At 40.4% G+C, this 23574-nt stretch overlaps 1 protein-coding gene across 1 annotated transcript in view; it reads right to left on the bottom strand.

Moving 5' to 3' along the window:
- RRAS2 (RAS related 2) overlaps positions 1-21628 on the bottom strand; it is a 72409-nt gene extending 50781 nt beyond the window's left edge. The window contains exon 1 of the mRNA XM_074273748.1: positions 21415-21628. Within this exon, the coding sequence (XP_074129849.1) occupies positions 21415-21522 (108 nt within the window). The 5' untranslated portion in view covers positions 21523-21628. The remainder of the gene's footprint in view (positions 1-21414) is intronic.
- Between the last annotated feature and the right edge of the window lie 1946 nt (positions 21629-23574).

The raw sequence follows: 23574 nt of genomic DNA, 5'->3' as shown, positions 1-23574 counted from the left end.
AACTAGAAGAACATTGTACACAGTAATGGCAAGATTAATAATCAACTATGACAGACTTAGCTTTTCTCAGCAATACATTTATCCAAGAGTTTCAATAGACTTGGGATGGAAAATGCTATTGGAATCCAGAGATGTATATCAAATCCATATCAAAGCATTTTATTTTCACCTTTTAAAAAATGTTTGCTTTTTCTTTCCTGTGATTTTGCACTTTTGTTCTGTTTTTTCTTTTACAACCTGAGTAACATGGAAATATGTTTAAAATAATTATACATGTGTAACATACCAAACTGCTTCCCCTCTTAAGGGGGCTAAAAGAAAAGGGATAAAAGAAAATTTAAACCTCAAAATCTTACTAAATTAATGCTGAAGGCCATCTTTATTGGAAAGTATGCAGCTGGAAAAATAAAATACTACTAAAAAAAAACCACACAAAAATCTTAAGTTAAACATGGATATGACCAAAAATGCTATGAAATTATTTAATAATTTTATTTAATATTTCTTACTCCTACTCCACTGTGCTTAACTCCTATTTGCTATCTACTCCAGATAGAATTAAAATTAAGTTACAGAAAGTCTTCTCCTTCTATTCAGTATAAGGAAGAACCTTCCTATACATTAGAACTGTCAAAAAATGAAAATAGGCTGACTGCCCATCACTGATAGTCTTCATGCAAAGACTGAATTTGTTGGACAGAAGAAATTCATGCTTCAATTCAGGTAAAGAGTATTGCCACTCATTCCAACTCTGTAATTTTATCATTATGCTAAATTATGCTATGCTGAATTAGGCAAGATTTCCTAGACTAATGAGGAGCATCAACTAGTTTTCTTATTCCAGAGAACATCTAAAAGAAGGAAAAATACTTAAATTTGGAGTTAATTTTAGCAAGTTAGATTATCTTGTCCTATGAATGAAATAGAGTTAAGAACCTAATAGTCAAAAACCTAACAAAAAAAAATACAAATTTTAAAAAACTCAGATGTTAAGAAGGGACTGCAGAAATATAAAAGAAGTTTCTACTAGGGTGCAGTTTTTACTTCTCTGCTCCTAATTCTGCCCTCTCAAACCTAAATCTAATTGCTTATCAATCACTCTTAAAAAGCCAAAGGTCTTCTCTCCTCCAGGTTAAACATGCCCAGAACTCACAAGGGGAATGTCCATTTAACTTGGCCAGGTGATAAATTCATCTACTTTCCATCTTTTTATCTTAGACATCAAATCTCTCTTAGCCATCTTTTTATCCTTTTCATAATACTGAAAATAGAAGCAAAAAGAAAACTTAAACAGGCCTACATTTTCTGTCATCAGATACCTACTAGTGTCCCATCTACCATGAGCACTGAAGGGCTTTTAACACTTTTGAGTCTTCTCTTTCCCCTTACAGGACTTACTTCTTAGAGTCTTTGCTTCTCCCATCCAGCCCCAAAAGTGCTCAAAGTTTGAATTAGCTAATGTTTATTCTTATAGTATTTTTTTGTCAGGCTTGTTCTCTCCCTTCTACTATCTCCCTATGTTTCCCTCTTCTCAGCAAGTTTTCTATGTTGCTTTCTTCCTCTTGATAGTAACTACTTCTTCTTGGGTCTTTAGAATTTCAAAGCTAAGAAATTTCCCATTCCTCCTACACCGACTTTACCAGAATTTTAGTTCATAAATTCCCCCCTAGTGTTCTTCTGAACTTTTTGTCCAAAGTTTAAGGGACCTGTTAAAGTACTCTTTGCTCTCCTTCAATATTCTTATCACTTCTATCTGCCCCAGTGGTCCCCTGTTGCTAAGAATTTCCCTTTGTTGGTTCCTCCATCTTTTGAAGGATGACTATTTGATTATGAATCTACCAATACTCTGTTTCAAAACATCTTAAACTTAAAAAAATTTTTTTTCTCTTTCTAGCGACACTGTCTAGTTGTTTAAGAGGCAAAAGACTAATTCAAATCTCAATTCTGATCAAGTTACTAGCCATATAGCCCCTGACAACTAATCTATAAATAGGCAGTCAATCATTACCAAGACCTGACTGTTGCCAGGCACTGTGTTTGAGGTGCTGAGATACAAATACATAGGATAATTCCTACTCATAAGTTTTCATTTTATCAAAGTAGAAAAGGATACTCATTAAGCAGATACATTCTTACATATATGCAGAATAAATACAAACTTCAGGGGAACACCTTCTTTCTAGAACCCTAGTAGCCAGGAGTCTTTCCTTTCTGATCACCTGACTTATTTATCTATGTGATTACTCCTCTCTCCTCTCACACACCCACTCAAGCATGTAAAGTTGATTTTTGACATAGTCTTAGTTCACAGTAGGCACCTAATACTGAATAAATGAATTCCAGAAACAAAAAGTAAAGACAGATGGAAAAAGGTATGAAACACTATTGGAGATGACCGTTGAAGCACTGAGAAGATGCATGAAAACCAAGAGTAAGCCCTTTGAAAGCAAGCCTTCAGCAACGTTTCCTAGGTAGAAGTGATTGGTGACTCACTGAATTTAAGTCTCCAAAGAAAGCATTTGAAGCCACAGAAAATCTCAATTCCCTGGTTATCAAATGGTGACCTCATATTTTCTTTTAGAAAGAAAACTACTTTACTTTTACCTATTAGGGAAATCACAAATCAGTTTGTCTTTGTTCCCTCTGCAATTTCTGTCCAATCATCCCTAAACAAACAACCCTTATCTAAATTTCTACCATCAGTTCTAACAATAATATAGCAAGCTCAAAAAGATCTCTCCTATATTGGTCTAAAAATAGTTTATTCCCAAATATAGGCAGGTCAGACTCAAAAAAATGAGAGTTCCCAGAAAGAAAAAAGTATACATAACATACATTGAAAAACACCCCTATTATAGATAATAGAAAACAGACTGGGAGGAGGGGTGGAGCATGAGCTACAGTTCACTTATTCTCAATTATTACTACAATACTTATTCCTTTATTGTTTCAACTTCTAGTAACAAAAGAACCTTTTCTAAAAATTAAAATTTGGATCATAGGATTTAGAGTTGAGACATATTAACAGATCCTTTAGATTTTACAGAAACAGCCCCAAACAAGTTTGCCAACAGTAAGAGGTGGTAAGATACTTAACAGAGTCTAGATTCAAAGTAGCCAAAGATTCCATTATTTGGAGACTTTTAATCTTTGTTTTTATAATAATGGCATGTCGAGGAAAGGGGTAATGTACACAGGCACATTCAGAAGTGGTGGGGAAAGTTTCTGTAAGCCTGCCTCATGGCTATGACAAGAAAACTATGGTACTTCAGTTCTACTTTGATCAGTACACAACTTCGTAAGATGAGAGGCCTACTTTTAAAGGAGAGAAAACCAAGGCCCAGGAGGGAAATATCTTTCGTAAATAAGGTCATAGAGGCAGTAGGCAACTCTCACACTTGACTTCCAATCCAGTAGTCTTGAATCGCACATCTGGTTCTCACACTTTTAAATTTCCCATCACACATCTTTCTAACGTCCATATTTAAGCACCATTTTGTACTCCTACTAAACATTTTAGAGCAAGGGAAAAGCTGAAGATGACATTTTTTCAAACAGGACGCTCAAAGCAAAATCCTAAATTCTAGTAACTATCCAGATGAAGTCTGATACAGTTCTTGGAGAAAAAGTCCAAACTAATGTATTTCAAAGAACAAATCATAGCACAGAAAATGCTAGGAAACTCCAAAGGAAAATTTTTAACATAAAACCATTCATCTCAAACTGTAATAGGTTAAATGTACTTTTGTTTGTTTTTGTTCTTTAAGTACACAGAAAGGAAACAGGCTCCCACCCAGAAGGGAAACTCCTAATAGAAGAGTTGCATTGTTAGTCAGTATCACAATGCCTTTAACCCTAGCTGAAAACCTCCTTGTTTGTCTATTTTATTTGTAATTATAAACTTACACTTCAAATTTCTACCAAAGTGGGTTCTCTTTTTCAATTATTACAGTATCTTTAGCACCAGCTTCTCACAGAGCTTTTTTCAAGCTGACATTTAAAGTAAGAATACCAATTACCTTTCTGTGGTACTAATCTGGTTTTTTTCATCAGTGGTCATCATAAGCATAGTTATACAGCAAAGGGTTAACTGCGAACATTCATTAAGGAAAAACCAGTCTATTCAAAACAAAAATATTGTAAATGTTATTATTCTAGATCCTACATTTAGCACAGTAATAAATCTGCACGGAAAGTTTGGTGCAAATGTTAAAAAATTCTAGGGGCAAGAGTGACTTTTTAAAAGTTAAAATGACTTCCAATTAAAAACTTTATAATTTCCATTAACCTGATATTCCTGACACAGAAACTAAATTCATTTAAATTAGAACTTGATCCTTTTATAGAATATTGCCATAAACAAAGCCTGCCAGAATATACTGAATAGTCTGCTTTTACATAAATAAGGCAGGCTCCAATTCCACATTTCTTTCTAATTGAAAAAAAAAATTTTAAAAGCTCTACTAATTTGGACTCAATAATGAAGACTTTAAAAATATTTCTTATATGCCTTTCAGAATGTAATCATAAAAATCACATTTTTAGAAGTAATCAGTCCTTAAAAAAACAATAACCACTCTATCAGCATCTCCCAAACTAATACAACTTAGATATTCAACCTGATATGGGTAGGGAATCTAAAGAATTTTAATGCTAGAAAGATTTTCCTCTCCAAAATAGCCAAGAAGAAATCACTTAAGTATCACACTATTATAGTATAGTGGGCAGGATGTATATGTGCAAAAATGCTTGTGGCCGCCCATTTTGTAGTGACAAGAAACTCGAAACTAAGTGGATGCCCATCAGTTGGGGAATGACTGAATAAATTGTGGCATAGAATGTTATGGAATATTACTGTTCTATAAAAAAATGATCAGCAGGATGATTTCAGAAAGGCCTAGAGAGACTTATATGAACTGATGCTGAGTGAAATGAGCAGGACCAGGAGATCATTGCACATGGCAACAAGATTACATGACAATCAATCCTGATAGACATGGCTCTTTTCAACAATGAATTGATTCAGACCAGTTCCAATGATTTTGTGATGGAGAGAGCCATCTGCACTCAGAGAGAGGACTATGAGGGCTTCACATGGATCACAACATACATAGTGTTTTCACTTTTTTTTTTGTTGTTTGCTTGCATTTTATTTTTTCTCATTTTTTTTTTGGCTTTGATTTGATTTTTCTTATGCAGCAAGAAAATTATATAAATATGTATGCATAAAAAATAATGTAAGCAAGAATACTGGGCAAATGGCTTGGGTTCAAATCCTACCTCTGCCTCACATTAGCTAATAAACAATCAATCACTAAACATTTATTAAACACCCACTACAAGCCAGGCACTGTGCTAAATACTGGGGTTACACAGTCCCTGCCCTCAATGAGCTAGTAATCTAATAGGGAAGACAACATGCAACCAAATAGATACAGAGCAAGCTATATTTAGAGTCTGAATGTAAATCAACACATGTTATGGTAACCAATTTTTTTCTGTTGTTTTTTTAAGTAGTTTTTCCTTTTTTCTCTCCCAACATGATTTGTAGCAATATTTAATAATATAAAGCAACAATAATGCCAAGATCATAAAGGATTTCCATATTGCACCCTCCAAATTCATACAAACAATTTTCTTTGGAATTAAATCTTATTCAAATACCAAACAAACAAAAAATAATAATAATAATAAGAGTGGGGGCAGTATCAGAAGAAAGAAGGGAGAGAGACAGAGACAAAGAAAAAGACAGACATTCAGACAGACAATGATAAAGAAACAGACCGAAGAGTCCAGGATGACTCCAAGGTTGCAAACCTGAGGGACTTGTGTTGTGCTCTACATAAATAAGAGATGGGAGGAGGAAAGGATGGTTTAGGAGAAAAAATTTTGTATTCAATTTTGAACACATGTGGTGTTAAAGATTTCTCCTGTATACCTTTCTGGGGTTCATCTATTAATCTAGAGTCATCAATTCTACCAGTTGATCACTAAGAAGCCTATCTCCCAGCCTTCCCCTGACCAGCATTTGTGGGCTCCAACAATATATTAAAGACTCCAGAGTTTTCCATGATCAAATTGGCACCTCTAACATTAAATATAAACAAATTCCTCTAGTTGGGCTTTAAAGCCTTTCATAGTCTAGTTCCAACCCATATTTCCAATCTAATTAAACCTAATTTTTTTGGCATTCTCTCTATTCTTCACAGAAAGTCTCCATTTCCAACTTCTGTGCCTTTGCACTGGACACTTACCATTCCTAGAATGTCTGCCCTCCTCACAACTACCTCAAAGAATCTGTAGTTTCCCCCAAAGCTCCTTTCTTCCTCCAAGAAGAATAAATCTCCAGCTACACTGTCTTTCCTTCCCTCAGAACATTTTAGGAGAGAACAAAGTCCTGTTGCCTTTCACACTTCCCATCTCCCTTTCACAAAACTATTTGCTAATCAAGGGCAAGAACTTTCCCTTTTGTTCTTGTAACCTTAGCACTTAAGAATAGTGCTTGGCATGGAAGACACTGAATAAATGTCTGGTAATTAGTTGAAAAGTTGCTCTTTGGAATAAGAAAGCTTATTTTCTTGATTTTGGAATGACTTTTCCCAAGAAGGAAGAGGAATATAACATCACTCTTCCAGCTTGAAAAGAGATAACTTAGTGAGAAGATCAGTAAATACAATGATCATAAGACCTCTGTGCATTATACTCAGCATACACTGACAATCCATAGGGTTAAAGATAATTTCACACAATTTTATCAACAAATTAGGGAAACAATTCCTTTTACAGTAGGATGGAAAAAAGATGTGGCCCATTCCTGCTCAAATAACTAAGGAAAGTAAAATTTTGAGAAGAAAAATCAAATCCTCAAATGCTTAAAGTAATTAAACTATGTGGAAAATAAAAGTAACATGAAGAAGTCACAAAATCTATGCTCTGGTATACAGCTTGGGATTTTTGAGTTACAATGGACTTTAAAGATTATTTAGCTCACTCCTTTTCTAGAAACTGCAGGTAAGAAGCAACTAGATGGCGCAGTGCATGGAATACTAGGCCCTGAAGTCAGGAGGACACGAGTTCAAATTTTACCTCAGACACTTAATTCTTTCTAGCTGTGTGTAACCCTGTACAGAAATGTTTGTGGGAGCCCTTTTTGTAGTGACAAGGAACTGGAAACTTGAGTGGCTGCCCATCAGCTGGAGAATGGCTGAATAAGCTGTGGTATATGAATGTTATATTATTGTTCTGTAAGAAATGACCAACAGGGTGATTTCAGAGAGGCCTGGAGAGACATGAACTGATGCTGAGTGAGATGAGCAGGACCAACAACAACATACAACAACAAGATTATAGGATGATCAATTCTTCAATTTAACTCTTAAAACTTGAAGAGAAAGTTTGGGGGATAAGAGGCAGGGAGTGAGAATTTTATTCTCATCACAATTGGATGAAGGAGGGAATAACATGCATACTCAATTGGATATAGAAATCTTACCTTAGGTAGGGGAAGGGGAAACCTAAGATAAGATTTCTATATCCAATTGAGAAAGATATGGGAAGTGATAGAAGGGAGGATAGATTGAGGATAATCAGAAGCAAAACACTTGAGGAAGGACTGGGTGAAAGGAAAGAATACATAAGGGGATCAAAAGGAGTCAGATACAGAATAGGATGGAGGAAAACAGAATTAGCAATAGCTATTATGAAAAAAAATTTAAAGCAAGTTTCTCTCATAAAGGCTTCATTTCTCTGAACTGAGTCAAATTTATAAAAATAAGAGCAATTCTTATTGTCAGGTCTTCTGACCAAATCCACCTCTCTATTATTTAACAATACCTCCCTCTAAGAAGTAAACCTCAACCTATATTCACAATGAAAATATGGTGTAAATTGGAATTAACAAAGATCAGTTATGTGCTGAGAAGTAAGATTCTATAAGAACAGAAGATTAAGAACCAAAAAATTTGATAACTGATAACTAATCAAGTCTATAATCTACCTTACATATAACCCTGGACAATCATTTTCATGTTTGAAATTTTTTTCTCATTCCTTGATTCTTGGTACTAATCTCTTAATTACCAAATTTCTTCTCAGTCCTAATCATTTTTGACTCATCTGCTACATCTGATATGATATTGTTGGTTAACTCCCCTCGCCTTCAAGAACCTGCTAGACATCAATGGATAGAATGTTGGAGTTTTGCAGTAAGAAGCACCTGACTTAAGTCCAACTCCCATCTCAAGCCAAGTCACTTTTAGCTGTTTGCTGTGGTTTTTCATTTGTAAAATGTGATAATTAATAGCACCTACACCTCTATGTGTAGGTGTAATAAGGTAACATATAAAGCATATTTTGCACAATTTTAAAATGCTATATGGATGTGATCTATTATTAATATTCTCCTCTGGATTATCATGACACTATTCTCTCCTACTTCTCAGTTCTCCTCTACCTGTCTGACCATGCCTTTTCGGTTCCCTTTGCTGGCTTATCAGCCACATCATGGCCAAGGTTCTATCCTGAATCCTCTTACCTTCTTACTTTTTATTCTTCCTCCCTTGATGACATCATCAGATCCTGTATGCTTTAACTATAACTCTATGCATATGACTCCCAGATTTACACAACTAGCTCTAGGGGCTTCTCTTGAACTTCAGTCTCAGATCACCAATTGGCTACTGATTAAAAGTTGGATGTTTTGGAGACATCTTAAATACAACATGTCTAAAACAGAATTCATTATTTTGCCCCATAAAAGGTCTTCTCTTTTTCAAACTTCACCACTTCTGTGGAAGATACCAGCATCCCTCTAGCATTTCAGATTACCCTAGCCTCATTTCCTAACATTTCTCACAAACGGGATCCCTTCCCTCCATCCTCATACAGTTACCACTTTGGTCTGAGTTTTTATCATCTTACAATAGCATTCCCAAGTGGTGTTGGTGGCTTCAAAGCTCTCCCCACTTAGTCCACTCTATACATATGTAGTTGCCAAATTGCAAATCTAACCATGTTGCTCTCCTAACTCAATAAACTCCAATGCTCCCAACTGCTTTTAGTATAACTTATAAACTCATCTTTTTAGGCCCTTCACAATACACTCCTGATATATGGAAAAACAATTTGAATTAACTGATCAGAAAAATGCAAATCAAGACAATTCTGAGGTACCACTCCGTACTTCTCAGATTGGCTAAGATGACCGGAAAAGATAATGAGGAATGTTGAAGGGGATGTGGGAAAACTGGGACATTAATACATCGTTGGTGGAGTTGTGAACTGATCCAACCATTTTGGACAGCAAGTTGGAACTATGCCAAAGAGTTATCAAACTGTGCATACCTATTGATCCAGCAGTGCTATTACTGGTTACTACAGCTCTATTTCTTTCTTTACTTACAGAATGTAAGTTGATTCCACCTTAAGTACCTCTTACCAATCAACATCATCTAAGTAGTACCTTCTGTTAAAGCCATGACTCTCATTGGACAAAAACTATCAGGAAAACTAATCATGTCTCTGGCAGAAAATGTTTAGATCAGCATTCATACATTTCCATAAGTTCTGACTGGAAACTCAACCTAAATATAAAAATAAAATTTAAAAAAGAAACATCCACAAAGTTGGGTGAGATCAAGAGAATGGAAGGAGGTGCCTTTCAATTATACCTAGAAGAATACTAGAGAATTGAGTAGTTCATACAAAATAAATCAATTGAATTACTTAAAATTAAAAAGCATTTGCACAAACAGCAACATGAGAAACTAAATTGGGGAAAACAACTTAATTGCATAACGACAAATAAAATCTGCTATAGAAAACTGATACAAAAAAATGAGACCAAGAATTTCCTAATAACCAAGTGGTCAAAATATATAAACAAATGACCTCCAGAATTAGGAAATTCAACTAAACAAAAAATTACAGGAAATCACTGATATAAGAAATGAACATTGGCTTCACTTCACCTTGAACTAGAAAATATGACAAGCCCCAAACCAGTAATGTTGAATGAGTTATGAGAAGATAGAAATATACTGGGGAGAAAGATGGAGGGGGTTTGAGGAACTTTGCACTGGTCCAATCACTCCAACAATTTGGAATTTTTCAAGAAAAGTCACTAACCTATCAATCCTTTGATCGAGCCATCTACCTACTACCAAGCATATAACAAAATAAGGTCAAAAATGAGTGGAAGGGAAAATCCCATGTTACTAGTAGTATTTTTTGTGGTAGAAACAACAAAGTTGAAGAATTCAGAAAAACTGGAGAAGACTCGAATGAACTTATGCAGGGAGGAAAAAAAAAAATCAGCAACACCAAGATGTATTTCATGGGAAAAGAATGCTAAAAGAAATATAAATTTAGTTAAAATAAGTAACAATATTGTCTCCAGAAAAAACCAATGAAACCTGCTTTGTTTTTATCTCAGAAGGCTGAGGAGTCATATACATGAAAGATGTCAACAATGTGTCAGTTTCATTTGCTCAAGTGTTTTTGTTATAAAAAGGGATGAGTGAAGACAGAAAGGTATCTGGTAAATACTATTTTTTTAAAAAGCCAAAAAGCATCAACTATTTCTTTTAAAACATCCAAATAAGAAAAGTAGTTCATATACCATTTCTACATGGAACTTTTCTTCATTCCCCAACCCTCTCTCCCAAACTACCTTGTATTTAACTACTTTATGTGTATATGTAATTAGTGACTTTATATTTATTCTCTATTGAGTTTTTTTCTATGAACTTGAATCCTTCTTTAGACTATTAATTTTACTGTAAGTAGAAATTGTTTCATTCTTTATACTTGGATTCCCCTACCATCTAGCTTACAGCAGTAAGCAATTAAAATAATTGTTGACTATAAGTTAAACACTTTAAACCATACAAAGTAAAATTTAATTTTTTATTAATCACAAAAGTCTTCTTCACACTTACAAGTTTCTCTTTACCATGTTCTATAGGAGTTAGACATCACAATTTCAACTTTAATTCAAACCAAAATAATGGCATAACTATAAGATCTAAGTCTGATTATATACTACAGCATTCTCAAAATAATTTAGCCAGCAAAAACTCTGAGCTATGCAAAATACTAAAAAACTTATAAATACAGAAAAGATAGTGAAAGGAGATGGGATGGGGAGAAATATCTCAGAACAACGATAATCCCTAAAAGCAAGGGTAGAGGAGATGGTAGAGCAAAATGGGGTCTTCTTTATGTCTAAGAGCTACTGCACCTAATAAATAAGCCTTTCTGATCCAAACAATTTCATACTTAATATTTTAGGAAAGGAAGCTACTGTCACCAACAAAAATCTTCCCAAACCTCTATTATCCAGCAGAGAACTACTGGAAGGCTGACCTAGTAGTAGTTCAGTCACAGAAAACCAATTCAAGTTAGCAACTGATAGGCACGGAAGTGAAGAAAGGTCAAACTCATCGGTGTGTTCCATTTCTTTGAGTAATAAAGTAGAGCATGTTACCAAGGGTTCAGTAAAGAGAATGTGGGGTATTTTCTGACAGGCCAGTGCATGACAGCTGGAGAAAAGCTGTTAGAACAACAGCTGTGCACCATGTACTATTCATTTCAAACCACAAACTCAAGTCGTCCATGTCATACTACTCTATTAACTGATTTGACCAGGATTCTCTTCTGAAACGAGCGCCTGCTTACAAGAGAAACACGAACCAAAGTCAAATATGCCATACTGTAGGGAAGAGAGGATTTAAATCCCTGCTCAGTCTCTCTACAGGTCTGCAAAGCAAAGTCAGAGACAGAGCTTCACAACTGAACACTATAAATGAAACTTCCTGTAACTTAGCAGCAGCAGCAGGTCCTAGGAGTGTGAGCACAGCTGTTTAAAAACACCACACTCAGGAGGGACGGAGGACGACCAACCAGGCCTCAATGTGAATTACTACATTCAACACATCCTCCTTACCACCCCCCTTTCAACTAAATACAAAGTGGGTTTCTGACTTTGGCAAGAGAATGACTATTCCACTTATAAAAGTCACCTATTTATACAACAGTTTGAAACCAGCATCAACCCAATCATTGGAAGCTAACATATATGGCTCCCCCTAAAAGGGAACTCTCTTCTCATGGTTAAAAGGGTTAGTCTGTAATCTCTGAGATTTCCTAAACTCCCAAACTCTCAGTGCTCCCTTCTCATTGAGTTCTCTCATATCAGAGCCAGATGGTCATCAATGGTGGGGGAAGGTGAAGGGAGATAATTTTATTTTATATAAGGCAAAAAATGTCCCACTTCAGAGATGCCGTCCATCTCCTTTGGCTCTGTCTTTAATTCAGAAGCCAGAGTAGAAAAGACATTTTCTATATACCCTCTTCTACAACTTGTAGTTCAGCTAAATGCAGTGCTTAGCACAGTGTTAGGCCCATGAGTGTGTGATGTTTATTGAAAGATTACACTCCTGAAAATCAAAAATCCTCCTTTTGTAGCACTGGCTTACATGTTTTCTCTTCCTTTCCTTTTACTTCACAAATTGCTACATGTTGTAATCTCAACCCCATATATCATGTAACCAGACATAAGGCGCTGGAAGAAAATCCACTAAGAAAATGTACAAATTCATAAATCTTCAGACCACATTAAAAGCTGTTCAAAATCTTCCAAGTCAGAACTTCCAAAGACAAATGAAATGAAGATTTTCTTTTAAGACACTTCCCTGTTCTGGACCAAACTGCTAAAACAAGCTTCAAGTAAATCTATGCCATATCAAGCAGATCACTACTGATATTAATTTGTAATATGTAGCCTCTCAGCATTATACATTCTTTCAAAAGAAATCACAGAAAGGGCCTCAGCCTCTGAGTAACTGCTGCTGACCTAGAAATGACAATAGATGTATCTTGCTTCTTCCCAAGACCTTTCTTTTCGATCATTTCTTTATGTCCTCTAAAGCAGCAAATTCTACCATTAATAAACAGTATACAGTATGTTTAGTGCCAAAATCTAAGATGGACAGATAAAGTCAGTCAATAAGTTTTTATTAAGGATCTACTATGTGGCAGACCTGATACTAAACATGGGGGATTCAAAAAAGGCAGAAGGCAATCTGCCCTCAATGGGAAAAACAACAAGCCAAGACATGCAAAGGAGCTACACACCACACAGATAAACAAGCGACAATTCAAAGGAAGGCAAGAGAAGCAAGAGGATCTGGGGAAGGCTTTCAGTAGTCAAAGACCAGGTTTTAGTTGGAGTCTGATGAAGGCCAGGTTAGCTAAGAAGTAGAGATAAAGAGGGAGAAGGGAAGGAGGCTCAGGAGTCTGGCAGGGAGCTCTTATGGAACAGGATCAGAGAATGGCTGGCTGGGAATGAGGCAGGAGAATGAAAAGGTAAATAAAGCCAAAGGGAGTGAATCCATTCACAAAGAGGATCTCAATATGGCAAATTTGGAAAACACATGAGAGAAGGAAAGGACTTAGAACTGGGAGGAGCTTTAAAGTTCCTCTGCTCCACTTTACAGGAGAGAAGCTGAGAAATTCAAACTCAGGTCTTCTGATGACAAATGCACTAGGCTCGGCTGCCTTTCTCTCAGAATCCAATTCCTAGATTTTAGGACTAAAGAAAGGTTCCTGAGAAGCTGTAAGTTTTGGGGGGAAGTGACTTAGGACCCAAAGAGGCCCTTAAGGTACAAGGCCCCAAATCACACAGCTTAGTAGAGAACCCAAGAAGCCAGCACATTTCTAACTGTGCTGCTTCTTCCAGGAGCCACAAGGAAGACACAGTAAGGGTGGTGGATCTTCAGTGGGCATTGTATCCAAGAGGGGAAATGCCACACTAAGCTTTAAATGATGCCCCAAACTCATCATCAGAGATCAAGCCATTTCAGATTCAAGGCTGGAAATGAAGGTTAAGGTTACAGCAGACTGAGAACTCCAACCAGATTCACTATCCTGAACCATCTAGATAAAAGGAAATATAGTACAGCTTCCCTAAAGTCTCAACTCCAGTGATTACTAGATAGGACCTAGGAAAGGGAATTAACCTGGCTGAGTTTCATCTGCCAAATGGAGCAAAGACCAGTTAGGTATTGTGCAGTCCCTTCATGAAATGAAGGCGTGAAGTGACTTGTCAACCCATGCATTGCTACTTCATTGTACTGTTGCAAGGAAAATAAGTAGCCATTTGTAAAGCTCTACCCAGAAATGTGAGGTGTCAGAAGCCCAGAAGACCCTCGAGAAAGCCTGGGGAATGAGCACTGTTTCACACATGCAATCAGAAGGCCTGAAATTCAGCAAAGACCCTCATCTAATACAAATTAGAACCAATCAGGCCTACAATCTCCCCAAAGAAGGGGTCATCTAGACTCTTTTCTACAGACAAGGAAGACCACGGCTGCCCATTCTATTTCTGGCTAGTCCTCACTATTAGTTTTATTGATCCTAAATTTGTTTCTCAGCAACATCAGCCAACTATTCCTAGTCTTAACCTCTATGGCTAAACCACACAAGTTTATACCTGGTTCCTCCTCACAACCCTTTAAATGCATGAATATGATCAACTTCCCCTAATTCAGCAGGATGAACTTCTCTAATTTCATATAAGGTCTTCAGTCCTTCAGTTTTAATCCATTCTCCAGTGGAATCATGGAGGCTTTCACACACCCAAACCCTCCTGGGCTTGAGCTAACAGGCCCTACCTCCTGCTAACTGCAGGGATACCCAGATGTGGGGTCAGAACTAGACAAGCTTCCAAGAAAGAATCCCAAGGGACAAAGGTTACCAGTACATAGTGAGAGACTTCACAGTCTATATAACTGAAACAACTAAACAAACCTCTCTGATAAGGTTTTATTTTCAACAAGGCCAGAAACATTTGAACAAAGTACAAACTGCCCAGTTTTACTGGGGCACTTTTTCGGATCCGAAGCTTTAGGCCAAGGTAGCATAATAGGTTCTTAAGTATACAATTTTATGTTATTTTTTTAATTTAGGTTGTTTTGAGTTTTGTTTTGAAAAGCCTGGGTCCTCTTGGCTTACCCTGGTTAGAAGTGCGGGGCAACCCATTATTGCCTGGCCCTGGAGCTTTGGACCTGCTCAGTTTTTCTGACATGGGCCAGCTCATCCCTCCTTGGCCCCTACTCCAAGGGGGATCACCACAATGATGCCAGAATTGGTATGGCAGCACCATCCGCTTGTTCACTACAGCACAGAACTTCCCAGCTCAAGAGTTGTAGCCTCACAGCTAGCTAGCTGTGCAACAGCAAACCTAGATTTGGGGTTTCATTTTACTTCTCTCCTACAGAAAGAATCACTCTTTTTTTTTTTTTTTTTAAATGAACCCTTTATCTAAAAAAGCAAAGTACACAAAGTTACAATTGGTATTATAATGCCTTTCAGAGAATTGGAAAAAAAAAAAAGTCTAATAAAAGCTGGAAAAATTTGCACTGGTTTGGTCTACACCTAACAATATCTTTCCCTCCCTAATAAGCAACACAACAATGTTTTTCTGTCTCCTGTGTGCTCAGCACAGGGAATACAAAGAAAGTACATAGTCTTTGCCTTTAAAGAACTGTATCACCTAGTTTTCATGGGGTGGAGAAGAGAATCCAGGAAGGCTGCCCGGACAAGGTAGAGTCTGAGCTAGGACTTGAATAAAGCTTTCCAGCCCCTTAGCCCTGGAATGCAGACATGAAATACTAGCCTACAAGTAAGTAGCAAAGCTTCTCTACAAAGAGATCCTTTAGAAAGTGGCCTAGAAACAATGAGCAAAGTGGATGATGATAGTTAAACTAGATACAGAGCCTACAATTCCAAAAAGATCCATGACCAAGGTGGAAAGGGGGAGGGAGGAAAACAAGTACAGAGAAAGGCAGGTTGGCTATTTTTCCCCAATATGCTGATCAGTTTTTGCTGAATTTTCTCTCTCTTTCTCTCTCTCTCTTTTTTTTTTTTTTTAATTCTTTTTTAACGAGATGACTCTCTAGGAAGGGAAGGAATACAAGAGAAAAACAAGGTAATATAAAAAACAAAAAATATCAATATCTTATTTTTTTTTAAACTAAAACCCAGGCTTCCTCTAAAATCAAGTATCTTGGTCTTCTAGGCCCTAGCTCCTTTTAAAAACAACAAAAACAACAAAACAAAAAAAAAGTGCTTTGGAGCCCTTTTATTTCAGAGAATTCCTGGTACTTCACCTAATGCTTCCTGAAGGTCTGAGCACTTACTCAAAGTTCCAATTTCCTCCTCCAGAGCAGAATAACTCTAAGAGAGGTTACCAGGACAATGCTAAATCATACATACAGAAACCACAAATGTAATTTTCCTAAAAGGGAAACGGAATTCACTAAATCAAGGATCACAAAGAACTCACAACTCAAAGGGCTTATAGGCCAGTCTAGACACCAGAGAGAACTCTTCTGCAACATTAACAGATAGAAAAATTAGCTTCACTCAACCTGGTTTAATAATTGTCTTCTGGGACAAAGAAGCACAACCCAGAACACCTTTCATACTACAAGGAAGTGGAATTTTAAACAATAAAATCATTATAGAGATTACCAACTCGAGCAGGGTAAAAAGGTTTAAGGAAAAAAAAAAAAAAAGGTCCACCAGAAGGATTTTTTTCAGATTCCCAAAGAAACTGTAGAAAAGAAAATATGCAAATCTTAATCTCAGTCATCAAAGGTTTGAAACACATTCTTCTTTGTATGACCAGAAACTCTCCAGGGAATTAAATTTAAATTCAATCATAAGCTAATATTTATATATTGCTTATGGATTTGCAATCACTTTACGATTTTTTTATTTGAATGTCACAACCACTCTGGTAGGTAGGCACTATCATTATTCCTATTTTACAGATGAGAAAAAAAAAGTAAAGCTGAGAAACATGTGACTTGCCAAGAGTCCAAAAAGAGATTTGAATTCAGGTCTTCAAGACTTCAAGTCTAGCATTCTATTCCCATCACCACCCCAATATTTCATTTACTGTCACTATTCACATAATGACTTATCAATGTAGCCAATAGATAAGGCCCTGGAAAAAAAGTGGAATGAAAATTTCTTTGGGTAGACCCCATGAATTATCCTCACTTTACAGATAAGAAAACTGAAGCCCAGGAAAGCTTCAATGATTTGTCCAGGATAACAAAGCTAAAAAACATCAGATTTTCTATCTTCAAAATCAGTGCTCTTTTCTCCCCCAGATTTTTCTACCTAATGATGTTCTCTTTTCACTTTACTATGACTCTTTAATTCAAAGCTAGGGATATTTTTTCAGTTAAAAAAAAAATCTGAATTAAAACTATTTTCAGTATTGGACATTCTAATGCTATTTAAAAAAAAAAAACTAAATATTCTTTTCTCTTAATAAGACCAACCAAAATAAAAGATCTAATTCAATAAGAATGACTATTAGATCAAGAAAATTATAGGCTTGAATTTCCTTCTGCTTCTATCTGAAAAAGACAATTACTCTTAAAAATACCCTTTGTCTTCTCCAGCACTTTGCCTTTACTATCATTCACTCTCTAATCTTCCATCTTTCCCATCTACTGGATCTTCTTCAACTGCCAAAAAATCCCACTTCACCCATGTCTCCTCCATACTTTAAAACATCACCTGTGACTTTAACCACCAATAACCGGGAACTCCACTTCCACTACCCTCACTGGTTTCTAATCTCCTCTATCAGGAAGTTTCAGACCTCATCATTCAAACAAACATGCTTTCTCATGGTCACCAATAACCTCACTGCCAAAACTAATGGACTGTTCTCAACCCCCATTCTTTATGACGTCTCTGCCCCATTTCCTCCTGGATACTTTTCCCTTTCTAAAGATATTGCCTTCTCCAGGTTCTCCTCCTACCTGTCCGACTACTCTATTGTGACTTATTTGCAGAATCTTTACTCAAGATATGTCCACTAACCTTAGGTATCACCTCAAGGTCTGTCCTGAGACATCTCATTTGCTCTTTCATTTGGTGAAACCATAGGTTCAAACTTATACCGATTATTCCAAAATCTAAATATCCAGCCTTAGTCTTTCTCCTGTCCCACATAATTAACTGTCCTTTCTACCTCAATGGACTGCCACAGGCATGTCAAATTCAACATATTCAATATAAGAACTCATCTTTCCCCCAATCCCTTCTTCTTCCCAACTTTTCTATTACTGTAGCAAGCATGGGAATGCTCTCCCTCTGGATCCTTCATCCTCTCCCTTCCTGACTTCCTTTAGGACTTCAAATTCTGCAGATCACACAATTAAATGTGCCATAAATGGGACTTGACTAAAAATTATCTAGGCATTTTTATTAAATGTTACCTTTCCTCAAGTGCAAATTCCCAAGGGAAGGCTCATGTGTCATCTCAACTTTCTTTACATCAATGGTCTCTATAAATAGATGGTCAATAATTACAATGTGATGTTTATTACAAGATTTCCAAAAAAGCATTTGTATTCTATAGAGCTTTTACTTTTGCAAATGCTTTTCTCATCACTACACTATAAAGTGGGTAGTGCAGATATGGTCAACCCCATTTTACAAGCAAACAGAAATTAAAAAAAGAAAAATTTCCTTGCCAAAGATCACAGGGACATTAAGTATCAGAAGTAAAATTGAAACTGGGATCTCCTGATTTCGTATCCAGTATTATGTCCAACATCCAGTGCCTTTCCCCAGAGAATTTCTAATCACTATACTCATTTAGGATTCAAATAATTGGAAGCCAAAGTTTTTAACCACTTGTGGTTTTGTGTATTTTAAGTAAAACATTTTATGAACAGTGGAGTCAGGAAAAGAATCCATAATAACTCCTTCACACCTCCCACTTTGTTCTAACCATGAGACCATACTCCCCAGAGAAAAGCCTGCCATAAATTGCTTTGCTATCAGTTTCCTAATGTTACCCCTAAGCCCTTGGGAAATAGCCACATGACAGCATCCTAGATTCTACAGCCTAAACCAAATTGCTCACTTCCTACTATAACTTTTCAAATATATTTGGCAGCCCAAGTCTCAATTACTGACACTGAATCCTGATGTCACTCCCAACTTAGAATGTTCAATGGTTCCTCATTGCTTCTAGCATAATACACAAAATTTTCAGGCTGGAAACTATTTTTCCAGCATTACTTAATAGTATTCTACTTGACACACTGTCCATTCCAATCACTTTGGTCTGCAAGCTATTTCCCACACACAGCATTCCTGTAACCACCTCCAAGCCCTTCTCCAAATGATCCCTCCATCTCCAGATGGCAGAATACCTTGCTTCTCCTTCAAAGCATCCCTGAGGTGATGAGTACTTGTCCATCCAAGAATTACTTTGCATTACTCCGTAAAACCATTTCTATTTATATTTCAGAATGCTTGCCTTCCTCTCCCTTCCCCCCTCTTGGAGGGCCAGGATTGGTTTTGGAATTTTAGTTCTTTTCTTTAATCTTTGTATCACAACATCCAGGTACTTAACAAATGTTTGTTAAACTGAAGTAACAGCTTTTAGGTTGTTTAGTCCCACACGCTTGTAAAGGTTATTGCTCACAGCCTCAACATGACAGATAATTGTCAATTTCCACGGGATACACTATCTGTAGCTGTTAATAACATTAAGTAATAAGGGAAGAATAGGTTAAGTATTCTATTTTAGAACAACAGGAAAGATAGAAAACCCAATACTTCCCTAAGCAGTTCAATTACATTTTTTACTGCCCTTTCAGGATATGCTCACAAAGCCAGGCAGGGAATACAGATCAGCGCTTGCACCAAATGACCACCTGACATCGCTTAGACCTCAAGAACTGACAAAAGTCGTATCATAAAGATTGTTAATTCCCTAGCACCTGATTTGAGGGATTGAAGAAATCAAGAATTTAAAAAAATCAGAGTCCTGTCTCTAGCTGCAAATTCTAAGAAATTAATTTTTTAAATTCTAAAAATTGTTCTCCATATCTGTATCGAGTACCATCCCTAGCTCTACTGGTGGAAAATATTTCCTTTCTTCTAGCCTAGTTCAGACCACCTCCTCCAGGAGGCCTTCCCCGATCTTCCCAGTACCCTCCCCCACCTTCTCTTATCACAATTTGACCTTTCACATACTTTCCTCATTCCAATTCATTTATTTGTGTACTACTCAAACTCCCCGCAGAACTCCAGATTTTGTAGGTCAGAAGAATAGAATTGCATTTTCTATCTTTTTATCTCCAGCTTAGTCCCTAGCAACAAGGGGTTTAAAAACTATCCGTGGAAGTAGGTGCAAGTACTCTCCCTCGGATTTCCCCCACCCAGGCGAGCGCACAGCCTAAGGGGAGCCGACCCCCGAGTCTTACACAAAGGAGTCACTTAATAAACGGAGTAGAGCACCGAACTCGGTTAGGGTGGGAAGCCCGGGGAGATGCACAAGGGAGATAACTCTAACATAAAGGCCGGCTGGAGGAGGGTCAGTCATCGGGCGGAGGGCCGAGGCCCTCCAATCTTTCCAGAATTTCCAGGGCAGTGTGATCTAGGGGAGAGAGGGCTGCTCTGGGAGTTCTGCGGGGCTTGTGCTCGGCCCCCCGGGCGGGGCTGACACATCCCTTGGCCCCCCCGGCTGCGCAGGTTCGTCCGTTACAATAAGGATGCCACTTACAGCACCAGGATAGTGGGTGGGGACCCCCGGAGTCCGGAGGAACGGGAGGCTCGGCGGCGGTCTCCATTCTCCGTATCTGGGAGTTCCACCCAAAGGAGGAAGGGTCCGACACGTGCATAAAGTGCACAAACAGTTCCATCCCTTTGTCTCCCACAAGTCAGACCCCGGAGGTGGCCTTTGAGCCAGCAGGAGGCCGGACCCCCGCTGCGAGGACACGAGCCCGGGCTGGGGCGCCCCCCGCTGACGACGGCGCGGCCGGGGGAGCGAGGGCTCCCAGGCTCGGAGCCACCAAGTTCGGGGGGGGGGGGGTAGCCCCCGGCTCTCCGAGGCCCGGGCCGGCCCCCGCTCGGGAGATAAGGGGGATTAACATCTTCCCCACCCTTCCCCCCACATTCCTGGGAGCCCGGCTCCCCCGGTCCGCGAAGCGGGCACCGGCCAGGGCCGCGACGGAGGCCGGCGTCCACAACTTTCCCGGCCCCGGGCACTCTGCGCGCCGCACCGGGTGGCCTCCGTCCCCTCCCCCCTTCCCCCGCGGGGGAAGGGGGGACCGTCTCAACTCCTTCTCCCCCCAAGGAGCAACCTCAACTCTCCCACTCTACGGGGGCAGTCTCAACTCCCCCGCCCCCCCCCCACAGGGGCAGTGTCAGTCAGCCCCTCTCCTCTTCCCCGGGGGGCAGTCAGCCCCTCCCCCCACGGGAGGGGACCGCGGCCCCCCACGGGGATCCTCTGCGTCCCGCCCCCCCCCACGAGGCAGCCCCAGCCCCCCCTTCCCAGCGGAGGCCCCCCGCCCCGGGCTGCGCCTAGGTCACCTGGATGAACTGGATGGTGAGCGCCGACTTGCCGACGCCACCTCCTCCCACCACCACGAGCCGGTACTTCTCCTGCCCGGAGCCGTCCCGCCAGCCCGCCGTGGCCATGGGGGCGTCCGGCCCGGCACGGCCCAGCCGGGGCCGGCCCCTGCGGAGGCCCCGCTCCCCTCCCCACCCCTCCGGGGCCGAGCGCGGGCCGCGGAGGGCGGGCGGGCTGCAGGGCGGCTCGAGCCGGGCCGGGGGCGCCGCGGCGGGGGCTGCGGGCCAGGGGCCGGGCCGGGGGCGCCGCGGCTCCCGAGGGGCGGCGCGGGGAGGACGCGGGCGCGGAGCCGCCGACGAGAGAGCGGCAGGGGCCCGGCCGAGGGCCGGGGTCCGGGTTCGCGCTCCGCAGCCTCCCTCCTCAGCGCCCAGGCAGCGAGCGCAGCCTCCCGAGCCGCGACAAATGGCGGGGCGGGGCGGGGCCCGCGCTAATCTGGGGCGGGATATTCATGAGGGGGCGGGCGCGGGGCGGAGCCTCCACCTCCCGGGAGGGAGGGAGAAAGGGAGGACTAGAGGGAGGGAGAGAGGGAGCAGGCTTCCTGCAGAGGCCCGGCTCTGTCGGCTGCCCTATCCGGGTGGTCGTGCGCGACCCCCGTGTGCGTGTGTGTGACACGCTGCGAGAGATTCCAGGCCGTAGTTGTGTGGGCGTGATTGTGGGACTGTATATGTGTGGTTGGGAGAGATTCTGGGCTCGTGGGTGAAGGACTGTGTGAGCACGTGTGTATCTGTGTGGTTGTGATAGTGTGATCACGTGACAGTGTGTGTGTGTGTGCACATGTGACAGGTTGTGTGACCGCCTGTGTCTGTGTGGGTGTGATAGTGTGATCACGTGACAGTGTGTGTGCCAGTGTGTGCCAGTGTGTGCATGTGCGGCTGAGATTGTGTGACCACCTGTGTCTGTGTGGGTGTGATAGTGTGATCATGCGACTCTGTGTGTGACAGTGTGTGTGTGTGTGTGTGTGTGTGGCTGAGATTGTGCGACCCCCTGTGTCTGTGTGGGTGTGATAGTGTGATCACCTGACATCGTGTGTGCCAGTGTGTGCCAGTGTGTGCATGTGCGGCTGAGATTGTGTGACCACCTGTGTCTGTGTGGGTGTGATAGTGTGATCATGTGACAGTGTGTGTGTGTGTGTGGCTGAGATTGTGTGACCACCTGTGTCTGTGTGGGTGTGATAGTGTGATCATGTGACTCTGTGTGTGACAGTGTGTGTGTGTGTGTGGCTGAGATTGTGCGACCACCTGTGTCTGTGTGGGTGTGGGTGTGATAGTGTGATCATGTGACAGTGTGTGTGACAGTGTGTCTGGGTGCACATGTGACAGGTTGTGTGACCGCCTGTATCTGTGTGGGTGTGAGTATGATAGTGTGATCATGTGACAGTGTATGTGACAGTGTGGGTGCACATGTGACAGGTTGTGTGACCGCCTGTGTCTGTGCGGGTGTGATAGTGTGATCACCTGACAGTGTATGTAACAGTGTGTGTGACAGTGTGTCTGGGTGCACACGTGATAGGTTATGTGACCGCCTGTATCTGTGTGGGTGTGGGTGTGATAGTGTGATCACATGACAGTGTGTGTGCCAGTGTGTGCATGTGCGGCTGAGATTGTGTGACCACCTGTGTCTGTGTGGGTGTGATAGTGTGATCATGTGACTCTGTGTGTGACAGTGTGTGTGTGTGTGTGTGGCTGAGATTGTGCGACCACCTGTGTCTGTGTGGGTGTGGGTGTGATAGTGTGATCATGTGACAGTGTGTGTGACAGTGTGTCTGGGTGCACATGTGACAGGTTGTGTAACCGCCTGTGTCTGTGCGGGTGTGATAGTGTGATCACCTGACAGTGTGTCTGGGCACATGTGACAGGTTGTGTGACCGCCTGTGTCTGTGCGGGTGTGATAGTGCGATCACCTGACAGTGTATGTGACAGTGTGTGTGTGACAGTGTGTCTGGGTGCACATGTGACAGGTTGTGTGACCGCCTGTGTCTGTGTGGGTGGGTGTGATAGTGTGATCACCTGACAGTGTGTGTGACAGTATGTCTGGGTGCACATGTGACAGGTTGTGTGACCATCTGTGTCTGTATGGACATATTCAGGTGATCATGTGACCATGTATGTGACAGGTTGTAG

The sequence above is a fragment of the Sminthopsis crassicaudata genome, chromosome 6 (assembly GCF_048593235.1).
Source record: "Sminthopsis crassicaudata isolate SCR6 chromosome 6, ASM4859323v1, whole genome shotgun sequence".
Classification (NCBI taxonomy): Eukaryota; Metazoa; Chordata; class Mammalia; order Dasyuromorphia; family Dasyuridae; genus Sminthopsis; species Sminthopsis crassicaudata.
The sequence above is the reverse complement of the archived record's forward strand: the minus strand, read 5'-3'. Positions and strand labels throughout refer to the sequence as shown.